Source organism: Leishmania panamensis (genome assembly GCF_000755165.1).
Source record: "Leishmania panamensis strain MHOM/PA/94/PSC-1 chromosome 20 sequence".
Lineage (NCBI taxonomy): Eukaryota > Euglenozoa > Kinetoplastea > Trypanosomatida > Trypanosomatidae > Leishmania > Leishmania panamensis.
Genome location: NC_025866.1, coordinates 736999 through 752590, shown reverse-complemented (window position 1 = coordinate 752590; position 15592 = coordinate 736999). Strand labels below are relative to the sequence as shown.

General features: G+C 60.6%; 5 protein-coding genes across 5 annotated transcripts; all 5 read left to right on the top strand.

Moving 5' to 3' along the window:
• Nucleotides 1-1567: 1567 nt before the first annotated feature.
• LPMP_201660 (hypothetical protein) lies at nt 1568-4765 on the top strand (the record flags this gene model as incomplete). The annotated part of the gene is made up of 1 exon (XM_010700065.1): nt 1568-4765. The coding sequence occupies one exon, from the start codon at nt 1568-1570 to the stop codon at nt 4763-4765; it is 3198 nt and encodes a 1065-aa protein (XP_010698367.1).
• Nucleotides 4766-5585: 820 nt separating this feature from the next.
• LPMP_201650 (amastin-like protein) lies at nt 5586-6179 on the top strand (the record flags this gene model as incomplete). The annotated part of the gene is made up of 1 exon (XM_010700064.1): nt 5586-6179. The coding sequence occupies one exon, from the start codon at nt 5586-5588 to the stop codon at nt 6177-6179; it is 594 nt and encodes a 197-aa protein (XP_010698366.1).
• Nucleotides 6180-9031: 2852 nt separating this feature from the next.
• On the top strand, nt 9032-9661 carry LPMP_201640 (amastin-like protein; the record flags this gene model as incomplete). Its single annotated transcript, XM_010700063.1, has 1 exon — nt 9032-9661. The coding sequence occupies one exon, from the start codon at nt 9032-9034 to the stop codon at nt 9659-9661; it is 630 nt and encodes a 209-aa protein (XP_010698365.1).
• Nucleotides 9662-10589: 928 nt separating this feature from the next.
• On the top strand, nt 10590-12737 carry LPMP_201630 (tuzin-like protein; the record flags this gene model as incomplete). The annotated part of the gene is made up of 1 exon (XM_010700062.1): nt 10590-12737. The coding sequence occupies one exon, from the start codon at nt 10590-10592 to the stop codon at nt 12735-12737; it is 2148 nt and encodes a 715-aa protein (XP_010698364.1).
• Nucleotides 12738-13489: 752 nt separating this feature from the next.
• LPMP_201620 (amastin-like surface protein, putative) lies at nt 13490-14131 on the top strand (the record flags this gene model as incomplete). The annotated part of the gene is made up of 1 exon (XM_010700061.1): nt 13490-14131. The coding sequence occupies one exon, from the start codon at nt 13490-13492 to the stop codon at nt 14129-14131; it is 642 nt and encodes a 213-aa protein (XP_010698363.1).
• Nucleotides 14132-15592: the final 1461 nt, after the last annotated feature.

Here is a 15592-nt window from a genome sequence, read left to right as displayed (position 1 = left end):
ACGCGGGGTGTGACGAAGGGACCGAGAAAGGACAGGAAAGAGGGGGAGAAATAAATCCGAAAACCAAAGAAGAAGCCAAAGCGAACGACCGGAGACTGGCGAAGGTAACGGGCACAATAGCGCACTACACTACGTGCACTAGAAGGCACCAAAGAATCTCGTTCTGTTCTCCTTTAGAAGGAAGGGGAGAAGAGAAAGTGGAGCGAAGAAGATTAGCGACCTTCTCTTGAACACGCGAAAAAAAGTGACCTGCTGCCTATTTTTCGTTGTGCGTGTGTGTGTGTCTGGTATTTTGATTGTCGCTTGCCTCTTCCCCCCCCCCCCTGCTGCTGCTCCTTTCCGCCTTTCCACATCGCTCTCCATCTCTTGCGTTTTTTCGGAGTCTTGTTGGTCCTCACTCTTCACTGCTCTTCTGTGGGCTCTGCCTTTTCTCTTCGTTTTGCTGGTTACCTCTCTCTCTTTTTTTTCTAATCTACAAATTGGACAGGGGCCTCTCGCGTGGATTCTCTTCCCGCCCCCGCCTCCCTCTCTCTGATATCAACGCTCTCTTCCCTCTTCTTCTCTTGCCTGTCCCTCTTTCTCTCTCTCTCTCTCTCTTCGTCTTCCTCGTAATATTGGATACTACAAACTGACTCCTCTGGTTACGCGACAGCGGGCGGTGTGTTGCCGCTGCTGACTCCTGGTCGTGGTTCTTGATGCGTTTGTGATTTGGTGTTGTCGTTGCTTTGTGTCGCCAAACGTAGACACCCAGAGAGAGGGAGAGAAGTGGACAGCCTTCACTGCGGTTTCGAGAAAGGCGCCGTTCTCTCTTTCCACACTTTCGCTGGGTTTTAGCGGGACAGTGGACTTCTTCCCGCTCTGGTGGTGTATGCTGTTGAACCCCAGCGACTTGGCTTCGTGGTGGGCTAGTTTTTGCCGCGTGAAAGCGACACGGGTGTGGGCTGCCCATACACCAGAGGAACCTGCTCCCTTAGCCACTCATTGATCTTGCGGTCTTTTTGAAGTTTGCTTGTTTCTTATTTTTTTTTTATGAAGCTTTTTTTTCTGTGAGTTCATTGTGTCTCTGTGTGTCATCCCCCGTGAGGTGTTATCCATTGTCGTTTCGAGCCTTCACAAGTGATTCCGTTGCTGCCCCCACCCCCCATCCCCCCTCTCCGGGTTCTCTTTGTGTACGACTCTCTCTCTCTCTCCTTTTTTTTTCTTGGTGTTTTTCCTCTCCATCTGGTCTATCTTTCAATTCTCTGTGCATCGAAAACGAGGATTTATTTCTCCGATCTTCGGCTGAGTGGGGCGAACATTAAACGAACAGAAACGCCGAAAAAAGAGGAGGAGGTGACAAGGTGCAGGGAGCGAAGACCAACGAGCGGGTCGACTGGTATCGCCGTTTCGTTTTTCTTTGTGTGTGTGTGTGTGCTGTCGTTGTGTGTTTGCCTTCTTTTATTATTTGCTGAAACTCTACCCTTTTTTGATTTTGTTTTGTTTTTGTGTTTGCGAGGTCTGTTTCTTCGGGTCTTCAATTTTTGTTCTTAGCTCTAACGTTTGCTCTCCGTCTCCTTTCCGACTCCGCATGATGATGCAATCGCCACCGCCGTACGTGCCCTTTGTGGAGTATGTCCTCAAGGCACTCGAGCATCCGCCGTACATGTATGTCGCGAAGCTTGCTGCGTGCTGCACAATGCTTTTCCTCACACGTGAAAACCCAGAGCTGCTAGAGGAGCTGTGCCACAAGTGGGCGATTCGCTTTGCGCAAGACCGCTTGCGTCTCGTTCAGCATATTCGAAAACGTGCCTCCTACTGTATCAATTCCCCTGACACCACCTGCGACTTTGGGTGCGACGCGAAGGACTCGAGCGAAGACACTTCCGCTAACAGATGTGCAACGCATCCACCTGAGCAACCCATTCGCGACCGTGATGTGGCAACTGTGATGTGCTGTTGCGATCCGGACAGGGCAGTGGAGCACCTGCTCTCCATTCTTAATACACTGGTACCCATGTACTTTTCGTGGAACTGGCATCGAGCCGACTACGTAATCCAGATCAACAGGGAGTACGAGGTGTACGTGCGGGAGTACGTGCTGCCCGTGTGCGTTGATCTGGCTCCCGAGGATGGTGTGGATGATATCGAGCACACGCCTTGGCTTCTCCCCCCACACACCTACCTGGACCCCACGGAGAGCGTGTCGTCTTTCTACACACTCCACTCAGGGGTGGTACCGTCCTCTTGCGTGGGCTCGTCGCGTTCCTCGAGCTTCGTCGTCAGCAGCCCCCTTGGTACTGTCGCCGGCACCGACCTCAACAGAGATCATATCGTCTCCACTAGCGACTCATCAACGGCTAAGGGTTCTGACGTGGGAAAGTTCAGCTTTCCCAGTCTGCCTCAAGACGTTACCGCCGCTTCGACTGCCAAAGGGAAGCCTTCCGTCAGCATTGTGGGCCCCCTGCTGCCAACGTTCTCGCCGACGTCTGGCAAAACTGCAGCCGACGATGGGGCATCCACCTCGTCCCCAAACGCGTTCCCAGTCGGCGTGCAAGCATGCAGCAGCGCCTTAGGTTGTGCCGTCGTCCCTATTCGGTCCCCAAACGTCATGTCGGCCCGCGCCTTCAACGCCGCTGCGGTGTACGGGTTGCGGTTCCTCACCCTGAGCAACTACCGCGACGCACTCCTGAGCAACACAACGGGTCTGGTGATTGTCTTTCATGCCAAGTACTCGGCCAAGAGCAACGAAGTGATCGACGTTTTTCAAAAGATCGCGGCGAAGCGACTACTTGATCCGATGCCGACGATCGCCGTCGTCTATGCCGTCGCAGAGCCAGAGTTATCAAGCCTGTACAATGTCGGCTGGTTCCCAACGATCGTTTACACACCTCCGCTGCGCTATCAAAATCGCCGTCACCACAGTCCGAGCGCCGGTCTTCACACTCGCACTGACGACGCCGTTCAGGAAATAACGTGCAAGGTCAGTGCCGACTCGAAAAGGGACGGCATAGCAGGCACCCCGGCGGTTGGCGCGGGAACCTCGTCGACGTCTTTGGTACCAAAAGGCCTGGTAAAGGGCTCCGCGCGCTTCACGCGGACACCTTCGTCGCCGTACCTGCGCCCCGACCTCTGCGTGGAGGACACCTCGTCTAGGAGGGAGGTTGAGTGGCCGCCTCGTCGTGGCTATTCTCCCCGTGTCGACTCAGCTTCGCTGCCTAAGTGCCGCCACGAAGAAGCGACAGCGCGGCGCTCAACGGGTCGCAGCGACGGGGAAGCATACACGACAGTTGGGGCCGCAAGAACTGAAGTACTCACGCCATCGCCGACGGGCAGTAATACGGGCTCATCCCGGAGCTTACCAATAAGGAACCACAGTGAGGTGTACGAGAGCGTCGGCGCCTTCGCTGCCACATCAGGTGAGCAGCCGAGCACGTCAGGCGGTAATCCAGCAGACGTATCCTCACCATTTCGGCAAGCGCTTAACACGGGGGTGGGAGGCGCGCCACCAACGTCGGCGGAAATTCTCTTCAGCACCCTCGTGAGCAAAAGGGCTCAAGACCACTCTATTGCCGCATTGTCGCAGTTGAGCACCACTAACCTCGATAACTCTGGCGTTCACAGCACCAGCGGGAAGGAGAAGGTGCAGCCGCTGGGAGAACACAGCGGAAAGATGAGTCTTGACTCTCTCAAAGACACCCTGGTTAGCAGCGACTACATCATCTATCCCTTGGATGGCGTGCAAACTGTATCTGCGCTTGTAGAATGGATCAGTTCTCGCGGGGCGAGTGTTCCTCGGCTGCGCAAGATGAACGAGTTCTTCACGCGCATCAAGTACATACGCCAAGAAGAGAAATTCAAGCGGTATCGCGAGCTGCACTCGGCAGTGGTGACGCTCCGCCGCTTGCAAGGCTGCAAGGATGAATTCGGTGTAGCTGGGAGTGCCAGCAAGTGCAGCAAACACACGCCAAGCCCGTTGACACTGGCTCCTCAGCAGCAGCAACATCACCTGCTGGATCAACCTGTCTTCATTTTTCTTGGCGGTGGTATGGCCGCAGGCAAGACGACAGCCGTCGCGGCACTCGCGAAGAGCAGTTGGTGGGAAAGCCACAAGGAGCAGAGCGTTGTTGTGAATGCCGATGAGTTTAAGCTGCCGTTCGAGAGCGAGATGTCGTCCTCGCAGGCGCACACGCATAGCACTCGCGCTGCTGAAAACCTTCTGGTGAAGGCCATCAACCAAGGACGCAGCATCGTCCTCGACGCCACGATGATGTGGAAGCCGTTCGTGCAGCAGGTTGTCGCCATGGTGCGTGATGCCCACCTGACTCTCTTCAAGCAAGGCCCAGGGTACAACAAAGAGACGCAAATAGAAGAGTACTTTGTCGCCGCCAAAGCTCGTAATCCCGCTCTGCCCATGCCGTACAAAATTATCTTCCTCGGCATCACTGTAGAGGTGGAGACTGCCGTCCCACGCGGCTTTCTGCGCAAATTTCAGACAAACCGCGGTGTCCCCATCTCGACTCAGCTGCGTTCCTTCAAGCTTTTCGCGGAGAACTTTACCAATTACGTGTCCCTGGTAGACGAAGCGACCCTCTACAACAACAACGTCTTTGTGAAACTCGAAAAGGGTGAGCTGCCCCCTGTGCTTGCCGAGTGTAACGAGAAGACCCAGTATAAGCTTCTCGTGCATGACGAACCGGCATTTCAGCAGTTTTTGAGGCAGCAGCAGATCAACGATGAGGCCGACAATGTGCTCGAATTGTACCCCACTACGCCTGCAACACGGTGAAGAGGAGAAGAGAAAAAGAGGGTACGTGCTAGGGTGGTTCACGCTCTTGCCGCTATTCTTCCGTTGCTCTTCGTGCCCGTTGTCGTCGCGCTTTGGTGTCTCTAGTCTCGGACGCCAACTCTCCTTTCAGCACTACATGTCGTTGCAGCTCCACCACCATCACCACCACCTTCACACACTCGCATGTTGGTTCCTCGTCATTCACCTTTCTTACTTTATCACAAGTAGCCCTTGCGCCTCGACAGATAGGCGAGCGATAGTACGAAGCCAAAAAAGGGATGCCGCATTGCTTTTCTGCATAAGGCATCCAGTGGTGGCGATGTCTGTGTACATGAGCGTGTCTCTGGCCCACTGCCTCCGCTCGAAATGCCGCCATCGGCGTGTTGTTTGATCCCCGGGCGTATGGAAGGGGGTTGGGGGTGGCGGAGCTACAGCACCCCTGCACCCACACTGACGCCCCTCCACACACACGCGCACGCTCCTCTCTGCGACAGCGGCGAGGAGAGAGAGGAGCGGCGCGCCACGCCCCCACCCGACTCTTCCGCCGCGCTCGTGCGTTGGCGCCGGCAGATGGCACCTCCACCCGCGTGTCACACCCCTCTTCCCCACCTCTATCCTTCTCTACCTCCCTCTCCTTTCGCCCTCCTCCCCACCTCTCTCACCACAAACACACACGCACACGCGGCAGCATCAACGACGTTGCTGTGCGAAGATTCGACTCGCTCTCGCCCTCTCCCACTTGCCCTTCATCCGTACGCCATCTCCTCTGACTTGCACCACCGGCTCATCTCTCTCCGCGTGCTGCTGTGAGTCTGCGACAATGGAGTGGAATATCGCGCTGTTACTCTACGCGATCCTCCAGTTCATCGCGTTCTTGCTTGTGCTGGTGGCGACGCCGCTGGACATGTTTCGCTCCCAAAATGGGCAGCCCTTGCAAGGCTGTTTGACGTTATGGGGCTTCAAGTACAATTGCAGCAGTTTAGGAAAGGATGTTGTCATCTCCACGGTGTGGAATAGTTGCCCCCGCCGTCTAATGCTTTTCCATGCAGCAGAGGCCTTCGCTATTGTCTCCATCTTCCTGTACGGCATGGCGTTCATCCTGGGCGTTGTCATGCTGCTGTGCTCCTTCAACCTTCGTTATGTGTGCCTGGGGCTCAACATTGTGGGTGCCATCACTCTGTGCGTTGTGTGGGCTGCAATGGCAATGACTTACTTAAAGGAAGATGGCGGACCATGTCCAGCTATGCGTACATTATTGAACTACGGTGTGGGCTTCACTCTCCTCATTATAGCGTGGGTGCTGGATATCATCAACATCTTCTTCTTACTGCTTCCATACAACGTTAAGGCTTCTAGTGAGCTTGACAACGCCAAGGGAAACTTAAATGAAGAGGCCCCAGAAAGTAGCACTTAAAAGGAGGAAGAGTAGATGAGGAGAATGCGGCGGGCGACCTTGGCGGCGGCGTGGTCCCCACAGCAAGGTCCTCGTGGAGGCGCCGGCGGAGCTGATGTCGGCGCGAAGGCGAGAGGCTGCGGGCGATGCGGATGCTCGCCTCTGCTGTGCGCCGGCGCGTGCCTCTCGCTGCCCTCGTGGCACCTTGGCCTCGTGTCCTTTCTCTGCATTGCTGATGGGGCGTGTATGGGGTGGTGGTAGGCTCGAGTGCTGTGTTCGAGGTTTCCCCTACGCCCCCCTGCTTTGTCTTGCGCGTCTCTCTTTGTACCTTTCTGCGTTCTCTCTTCCTGTGTACGTGCCTGCTTTGCACAAACAGCGGCCTGCGCTCTGTTGCCGTCAGCGAGTGCTTGGCGGCGACATAGCCCCCGTGTCGCCTCCCCCCTCCGCGCCCATCTCCCGTTGCTGCCGTCTGGGCATCGCCCCGTGCCCGCTGACGCTCGCCCTGCGTGCCGTTGGCGCGATGAGAGCGCGAGCGACGAGGGAGATGGCGCCGCGGTCGTTGCTAGCCTAGGTATTTGTAGGGTAAGGGAAGGGTGGGACGTGGTGTCACAGAGGGCGGTGATGGTGCCTGGCGCTCCTGCTGGACCTTCTTACCCTGAGGCGCTTCTCTCCGCCGTGCCGTGGCCCGATGCGTGCAGGCGCATGCCGCAGTCTTTTCCAGGCTCTCCTTTGTGTCTTTCCTCCCCTCTCTCTTTTTATTTTTGCGCGCACGTGCCGCCCCGCGAGCTCGCTTCCTCTGTCGCCCACCTTATGCGGCGCGGCTGTCTCGCTGGCCGCCAACCCTCTGTCTGCCGCGTGTGCGTGGCTTCCCCCCGCGCCCCCTGCCCCTCCTGTGCTGCTGTCTATGTTGCGCTCCCTCGCGCCTCTGTCGGCGCCTCTTCAGGCCGCCGTGTGCGCCGGGCTGCCGTGTGGAGAGCCGCCACGCCGTGCTGTGGCGTGACGCTGCTAGTGGCGACGGAGGGCGAGGCACGGCACCCAGGCACGGTGCGGTGCCTGCAGCGTGCCGGGTGGGCTCTGTGGATGCATGCGTGGTGCGGCGAGCGTGTCTGTGGGGCGTGAGGCGTTGGAGCGAGACGTCTCGCTGCCCCTGACGGACAGGCAGGGCAATGCATGCTCGAAACACGGCTGGCTAGTGTGCGTGCTCAATGGCGGCACGTGTGCGCGCGTCCCTCACTCTTCTTTTCGGTGACCTCTTTTCCTATTTTCCCGTTGCATCCCCGCGTAGCTCTACCCTTTTAGTCCTGCTTGCTGTCCTCTTGTTGCTCAGCCCGGCAGCGTCGCCGCTGCCAGTGCCAGGGCTGCGATGTGTGCGCGCCTTCGGGCGGCGCAGGCTCTTGCTCCTCTCGTTGCGCTTCCTCTGCCTCCCCCTCGCTGTCTCTGCGGGACCGCGGAAGTGGCCGCCGGCGTCCGCCCACGATCGCCAGAGGCGCACATGCGCCGACATTTTGCCGGAGTTGGGGGACAGCTGGTGGCGGAGCCGCACATGCCCGCACACACGCAGCTGTGGAGGAAGGGGACGACTGTGCCTTTGTTGTTTTCCTTGATTTTGTGCATTGGTTTCTGTTACGTTTTCTTTGCTGATTTGTGCTTTTCTGTGCTTCAGTTCCCCTGTGCCCCTTATTGTCCACGTGTCTGTGCGAGTGCCTGCGTGGCGTGGCGGGGGAGATGCGGAGGGGCGTGCGCGGCGTGCTGTCCCTCTTGTCGTGAGCCTCTTTCTGTCGCTTGGCTCACTCGGTCTCTGCTGCCTCGCCGTTCGCGCACCGGCAGACGAAGTGGCGAGTGCCTTTTCTCAGTGTCCCCCATCACGCTCGCGCTCGCTTCTGGCGGACCGCGTCTGCCGCTCTTGTGCGGGCCCCCGCGCCCCTCTCGTCCTGGGCATGTAGGCGTGTCCCGGCGGCATCTCGCCGTGCCTCTGCTGCTGTGTCTGCTGCTGCGCGTGTGCAGCGGTGAGCGTGCGGGCCGTGATGGGGAGGCGTATGACGACCAGTGCTCGGCAGCGACGGCGAGACGCTCTGGGTGGAAGCGTGGCGTCGCCGCGGCATGGCAGCAGTGGGAGGACACCAAGTAGAGGAGGCCGTGTGAACACGATGGCGCATCTGCCTTCACTCTGGAGGAGCGGAAAGCCTAGAAAGCGGCAGCGGTTGTGTGGAGAGGTAAGCGTGAGGAGGCGCGTGTGGTCTGCAGCTCTGCGCCTGTGTGTGTGTGTGTGTGCGTGCAAGGGATGCTTCCTGCCCCTCGCCCTCCTCTTCGCCTTGCTCGCTCGCTGGCTCTCGTCTTGGAGTCTTTCTGCTGCTCCTGTGCTGATGTGCTGCGTTCACATGTTCTCGGCGGCATTTGTGAGTTTGCGCCTCTGCGCGCACACACGCTCTCCCCTCTCGTTCCCCCCGTGCGCCGCGCCACTGTGTTGCTGCCGAGACTCTGCGGAGGAGGGCGGACGACGCTCAAGGGCTGCGCCCTCTGTTCCTTGCTACGGCGCTCTCCCCGTCCTGCGCTGCTGCTCCCCCTCTTTCCATCCGCTGCCGGTACGCCGTGTCTCACGCCTACTTGGTGGTACCTCCGTGTGCGTCACGCTGGCGCCCTCCCACCTTTCTCCCTCTCTACCGCCTCTCCCCTTCGCCCTCCTCCCCCTCCCTTTCATGCCTCTCCTCTCTCACCATAAACACGCATCCACACGCGGCAGCATCAGCGACATTGCTGTGTGAAGACTCGACTCACTCTCGCTCTTTCCCACTCGCCAAACCTTCCCTACGCCACCTCCCTTGCCGTGCACCGATGCCTCACCTCTCTCCGCGTGCTGCTGTGAGTCTGCGACAATGGAGTGGAATATCGCGCTGTTAGTCTACGTGATCCTCCAGTTCATCGCGTTCCTCTTCGTGCTGGTGGCGACGCCCCTCGACATGTTTTGCGTAAAAAACGAAAATATGACGAAAAACTGTATCACCTTCTGGGGATTCAAAGATATGTGCAGCGGTGTATCACACAATGCTACTGTGGACATTCTCTGGGCTGAATGCACTGGCCACCTGATGCGTTTCCGCACTGCACAGGCGCTCGCTATTGTCACCATCGTCCTGTACGGCTCGGCGTTCGCCCTGGGCGTCGTCATCATCTTCTGCTGCTCTTGGCTCCGCTTTGTCTGCGTGGCGCTCAACATTGTTGGTGCCATCACCCTGGGCGTTGTCTGGGGTTTGATGGTGGTGACCTACAGGACGGATGATAGCCGAGATTGCGTAAGAGAGAGTTTTCTGTCTAACTACGGTGCCGGCTTCGTTCTCTTCGTGATAGCCTGGGTGCTGGATATCCTCAACATTTTCGTCTTGCTGCTTCCGCTCCCCGTCACAGTTTTCCGTGAGCTTGACGGCGCCAACGACAAGTCAGAGAAAACCTCGAAAGGAGAGTCGGAAGAACGTAGCACTCAACAGGAGGATGAGGAGTATGAGTAGACGAGAGAATTGCCGCGGGCGACCCTGGCGGCGGCGCGGCACCCACGGCGAGGTCCCCGTGGAGGCCCTCGTGAAGCTGATGTCGGCGCGAAGGCGAGGGGCCGCGAGCGCTGCGGACTGTCTCCTCTGCCGTGCGACGGCGCATGTCTCTCGCTGTCGTCGTGGCCCCTTGCCCTCATGTCCTTTCTCTGCATTGCTGATGCTGCGTGTATGCGGTGGGGTGCGCTCGAGTGCTGTGTTCGTGGCTTCCCCTCGTGCCCCCTGCCCCTCCTGTGCTGCTGTCTATGCTGCGCTCCCTCGCGCCTCTGTCGGCGCCTCTTAAGGCCGCCGTGTGCGCCGGGCTGCCGTGTGGAGAGCCGCCACGCCGTGCTGTGGCGTGACGCTGCTAGTAGCGACGGAGGGCGAGGCACGGCACCCAGGCACGGTGCGGTGCCTGCAGTGGCCATGTGGACTCTGTGGATGCATGCGTGGTGAGGCGAGCGTGGGCGTAGGGGCGTGAGGCGTTGGAGCGAGACGTCTCGCTGCCCCTGACGGAGAGGCCGGGCGATGGATCCTGGAAACAAGGCCGGAGAGTGTGCAGTCGATCGTGATAGCGTGAGCCGCACCCTGTCTTGTGCTTCAGCCGCTCCCCACTGTCTCCGCTGGAGATGGCGGGGCGTGTGCGCGTGTCCTTAAGTCTTCTTATCATTAATTAGGTTTCATTGTTTCCTATTATGTTCCCCGTGTCTCTTTGCCCTCAGTCTTGCTTGCTGTGTTCGGGTTGCTTAGCCCGGCAGCGTTGCCGCTGTCAGTGCCCCTCCACCCGTCCTCTTTGAGGGGGCGGGCAGGGGGAACGCCTAGCGTATTGCGGCTGTCATTACCGGGGCTGCGATGTGTGCGCGCCTTCTTCCGTGCCGGTGCATGCCTGGATGTGTGCACATGCGTATGCATGTGTGTGCGTGCATTGGGGCGGCGCAGGCTCTTGCTGCCCTCATTCCTCTTTCTCTGGCCCTCCCTCCCTCTCTGTCTCTGCGGCACCGCTGAAGTGGACGCAGGCGCCCGCACACGAACGCCCGAGGCGCACATGTTTCGTCAGGGGCATACATGCTCGTGGATTGGCGCGGCGCAAATGCTGAGAGGTATCGCCTGCACCTGTGTGTGCGCGGCACGCGGCACGGGTGGTACTGCCGCCGCCCCCTCTGGTGCGGCAGCGTCCGCCTTGCGTGAGGGCTGTGTGTCTTCTGAGTGCGTGCCCGGCTGTAGCGCTGGCGACCACAGCGCATCTTACGCACGGACGCTCCTCTGTGAGTGCAGGCCTTGGGTCTGCGGCTCAGTGCGGCCTGGACACTATCGGCGAGAGTTGCGGGACTGCATGGGGGAGGCGCTGATTGGTGTGGGCCCCACGCAGCCGGCCAACGTTTTTGAAGACCGTCCTGTGGCGCTTGGCCGCCTCGTTGCGAGGATGTGGAAGGCAGCGTACAGGTTAAGAATATTTCTGCGTGGGAGGGTGGGCGACGCCGTTGTGCCCCGTTGTGGCGGTGCTGCGCCGCCGCTCTTGGTGGGTGTTGGGATGCGGGTGACGGTGAGCCTGGAGAAAAACCCTGCGAGCGGAGGTGCAGCTGTGCTGTCGGGCATGTGCATGAGGGGGACCGTCGCCAGGGTGAACGGCGATGCCACCTGCGTGCTTCTCAGGGACGACGGCGAGGTGGAGCTATCTGTGACGCCTGAGCGCATTGTGGCGCTGGGGCGGCGGAGGAAGCTGCTCTACCATGCGAGGCTGCTGGAGGTAGTCTGCTGGCTGCGACCCTGTATGCACGACCCGCGTGACGCTGAGGCCGTTGCTCTCATCCTCTTTTGCCGTGGCTGGCGGGTGGAGTTGATGCACCTCCTGCAGACGGTGGATGTCTCGTCTTTTGTGTTTGTGTCGAATACTGAGCAAGGTAGCATCTGCGAGAAGGCGCAGTGGGAGCGCGAACACCGCGGCGTACTGCGCTGCGCGGCACGCGAGCGGCTGAAGGACAGGGACTTCCGCTATGCCCTTGCAAAGTACAAAGGCGCTATCAGCTGCATGGCTGGCGTACTAGTGGTGACCTACGTCTTCACGACAAACTTGCGCGCCTACCGGCGGGAGCAGCGGGACCATCAGCTGCAGACAGCCATCGAGACGCTCTCCAAGGCGGCGCAATCGTCGGGGGGCGGGGGTGCGCTCGCGGCGGGCGACGAGCCCTTCGTTGTGGGTCGCAAGAACGGGGAGGCGGTCGTGCGCAGGGTGCTAACAGAGATGCTGCCGGCGCCTCCCCGCATCGTCGCCTTTACAGGCAGCGCTGGCAGCGGCGCGAGTGTGCTGTGGCGCAGCGCCGTGCTGAAGGAGGGCGTGCCGCACGTGTGCGTCGACGTCCGCGGCACCGAGGACACGCTGCGCAGCGTTGTCAAGGCGCTGGGCGTGGGTAGCGTGGACGTGTGCGGCGACGTGCTGGACTTTGTGGAGGAGGCGTGCCGGATGGCCCGCGCTGCGAGGGGCGAGACGCCGCTGCTCTTGCTGCGGCTGCGCGAGGGCAGCAGCTTGCAGCGGGTCTACAGGGACGTGGCCGCGCTGGCGTTCGACCGCCGTGTGTGCCATGTTGTGATGGAGGTGCCCGCTGAGGCGCTCAGCATGGCAAGCGCTGGGCTGCCGCGGCTGGACCTCTGCGTCATTCCCGCGTTCAGCCGCGAGGAGGCCTTCGCCCACACGCAGCGCGCCATCGACCCCGTCAGCCTCAGCCACTTCGTGGACGTCGTTGGGACGAGCAGCAGCGACGTGGACGAGCTGATTGCCGCTGTGCGTCAGCGCCGCGCGTCAGCGGCGCAGTATACGAATGCGAGGCTGCTGAAGGCCATGCGGCAGCTGCAGGCGACGTGCGCCAGCCGCCCGGAGCTGCGTGCGGCGCTGCAGCAGCTCTCCACCTGCCCATACGACGCCGGGCAGCACAGCGGCGTGGACGCGGCGGCGCTGCACAGCACGGCGCTGGTGGACATTGTGCTGTACGATCCCGTAGCAGACGCGTGGCGTTTTCGCAGCAAGCTGTTTCACACCGCCTCGCGGTGCTGCTGGCTGTAGACGCGCGGGGATGTGCGCTGGTGGTGATGGGTATACGCGTGTGTAGCTGTGTGGTGGGGTGTGCGTGTGTGTGTTTCTCCACTTCTACCGAATTGCCGCCATCTGCGTGTTGTTTGGTCTCCGGGCGTATGGGAGGGGGTGGGGGAGTGGCGGAGCTGCAGCCCCCCTGCACCCACACCGAGGTCCCTACACACACACGCACGCTCCTCTCTGCGACGGCGGCGAGGGGAGAGAGGAGCGGCGCGCCACGCCCCCTGCGGCACGCGTGCGGGTGCGGCTCTGCACGCCCACACGCTCTCGCCTCTCGTCCTCGCCATGCGCCGCGCCACTGTGTTGCTGCCGAGACTCTGCGGAGGAGGGCGGACGACGGTCAGCGACGCGGCGTCCTCTGTTCCCTTCTATGCCGCTCTCCCCGTCTTGCTGTGCTGCGCTGCTGCTTGCCGTCCCTTTCTCCGCTGCCGGCGTGTGGTGTCTCGCCCGTCGGCTAATCTATCCGTCCGGCTGCCACGCCCTTCTTCCCCACCTCTCTCCCTCTCTACCGCCTCTCCCCTTCGCTCTGCACCCCCCCTTTCATGCCTCCCCTCTCTCACCACAAACACACACGCACACGCGGCAGCACCAACGACGTTGCTGTGTGAAGACTCGACTCGCTCTCGCTCTCTCCCACTCGCCCCACTCCCATCCCTACGCCGCCTCCTCTGCCGTGTACCACTGCCTCACCTCTCTCCGCGTGCTGCTATGAGTCTGCGACAATGGAGTTGAATATCGCCCTGTTAATCTACGCGGTCGTCCAGTTCATCGCGTTCTTCTTGGTCATGTTTGCTACGCCGATCGACATGTTTGTGTTTAAGCCGGAGTTTCGATCTGGCCGTACTCCTGCTGTGACCTTATGGGGTTTGAAGAACGAAGGCTTCGGCACGAAGTATTCGCGCAGTATATACGAGTTGTGGTCGGATTGTCCAGGACGCCTGATGCGTTTCCGTGTGGCTCAGGTTCTCGCTATTGTCTCCATCCTCGTGTACGGCACGGCGTTCGTCCTGGGCGTCACCATGCTGTTCTGCTGCCCCTACCTCCGCTTTGTCTGCGTGGCGCTCAACATTGTGGGTGCCGTTACCTTGTGTATTGTCTGGGCGTCCATGGTGGTCACTTACAGAAATGAAGATCCCCCAGCTTGCATAAGAGAGAGTTTTCTGTCTAACTACGGTGCCGGCTTCGTTCTCTTCGTGATAGCCTGGGTGCTGGATATCCTCAACATTTTCGTCTTGCTGCTTCCGTTCCACATTACAGTTTTCCGTGAGCTTGACGGCGCCAACGACAAGTCAGACGAAACTTCGAAAGGAGAGTCGGAAGAACGTGGCACTCAACAGGAGGAGGAGGATGAGGAGTATGAGTAGACGAGAGGATTGCCGCGGGCGACCCTGGCGGCGGCGCGGCACCCACGGCGAGGTCCCCGTGGAGGCGCCGGCGGAGCTGATGTCAGCGCGAAGGCGAGTGGCCGCGAGCGCTGCGGATGCTCGCCTCTGCACTACGCCTGCGCGTGTCTCTCGCTCTCGTCGTCGCTTTCCCTGCACTCCCCCCTGCTTTCGCCTTTAGTGTCTCTTTTTGTACATTTCTGTTTTCTCTCTTCCTGTGTGCGTGCCTGCTTTGCACGGACAGTGGCCTGCGCTCTGTTGCCGTCAGCGAGTGCTTGGCGGCGACGAAGCCCCCGTGTCGCCTCCCCTTTTCCCCCTCCGCGCCCATTCCCCGTTGCTGCCGTCTGGGCAGCGTCCTGTGCCGGCTTACGCTCACCTCGCGTGCCGTTGACGCGAAAAGAGCGCGAGTGACGAGGGAGATGAAGCCGCGGTGGTCGACGCTGTACGTGTTTGTAGGGTAAGGGAAGGGGGAGACGTGCTGCCGAAGGGGCAGTGGGGGTTCATGGTGCTCGCGACCACTGGAGGCGGCGCTGCTGCTACTACGCCCCCTCCTCCTGAGGCGCTGGTCTCCCACACGGTGTGGTCCTGTGTGTGCAGCGCATGCGGCAGTCTTCCCCATGCTAGCGTCTATATTTACCCCCCCCTCCCATTTTTTTCTGTTGGCGCGCATCTGCCGCCCCGCGACCTCGCTTCCTCTGTCGCCCACCTAATCCGGCGCGGATGTCCCACTGACGCCAACCCTCTGTCTGCCGCGTTGCGAAGAGACGGCGGCGTGTGCGCACGCTGTGCCCTCGTGCCCCCTGCCCCTCCTGTGCTGCTGTCTATGCTGCGCTCCCTCGCGCCTCTGTCGGCGCCTCTTAAGGCCGCCGTGTGCGCCGGGCTGCCGTGTGGAGAGCCGCCGCGCCGTGCTGTGGCGTGACGCTGCTAGTAGCGACGGAGGGCGAGGCACGGCACCCAGGCACGGTGCGGTGCCTGCAGTGGCCATGTGGGCTCTGTGGGTGCATGCGTGGTGAGGCGAGCGTGGGCGTAGGGGCGTGAGGCGTTGGAGCGAGACGTCTCGCTGCCCCTGACGGAGAGGCAGGCCGATGCATGCTCGAAACACGGCTGGCTAGTGTGCAGTCGATGGCGGCATGTGTGCGCGCGCCCCTCACTTTTTTTTCTTCAATGTTTTTATTTTTTCCCGTTACTCCCCCCCCCCCCGCGCGTCTCTGTCCTCTCAGTAGTGCTTGCTGTGTTCGCCACGATCAACCCGGCAGCGTTGCCGCCAGTGCCAGGGCTGCGATGTGTGCGCGCCTTCGGGCGGCGCAGGCTCTTGCTGCCCTCGTTGCACTTCCTCTGCCTCCCCCTCGCTGTCTCTGCGGCACTGCGGGAGTGGCGGCTGGCGCCAGCCCACGAACCCCCGAGGTGCACATGCGCCGACATTTTGCCGGTCGGAGGGGGAGA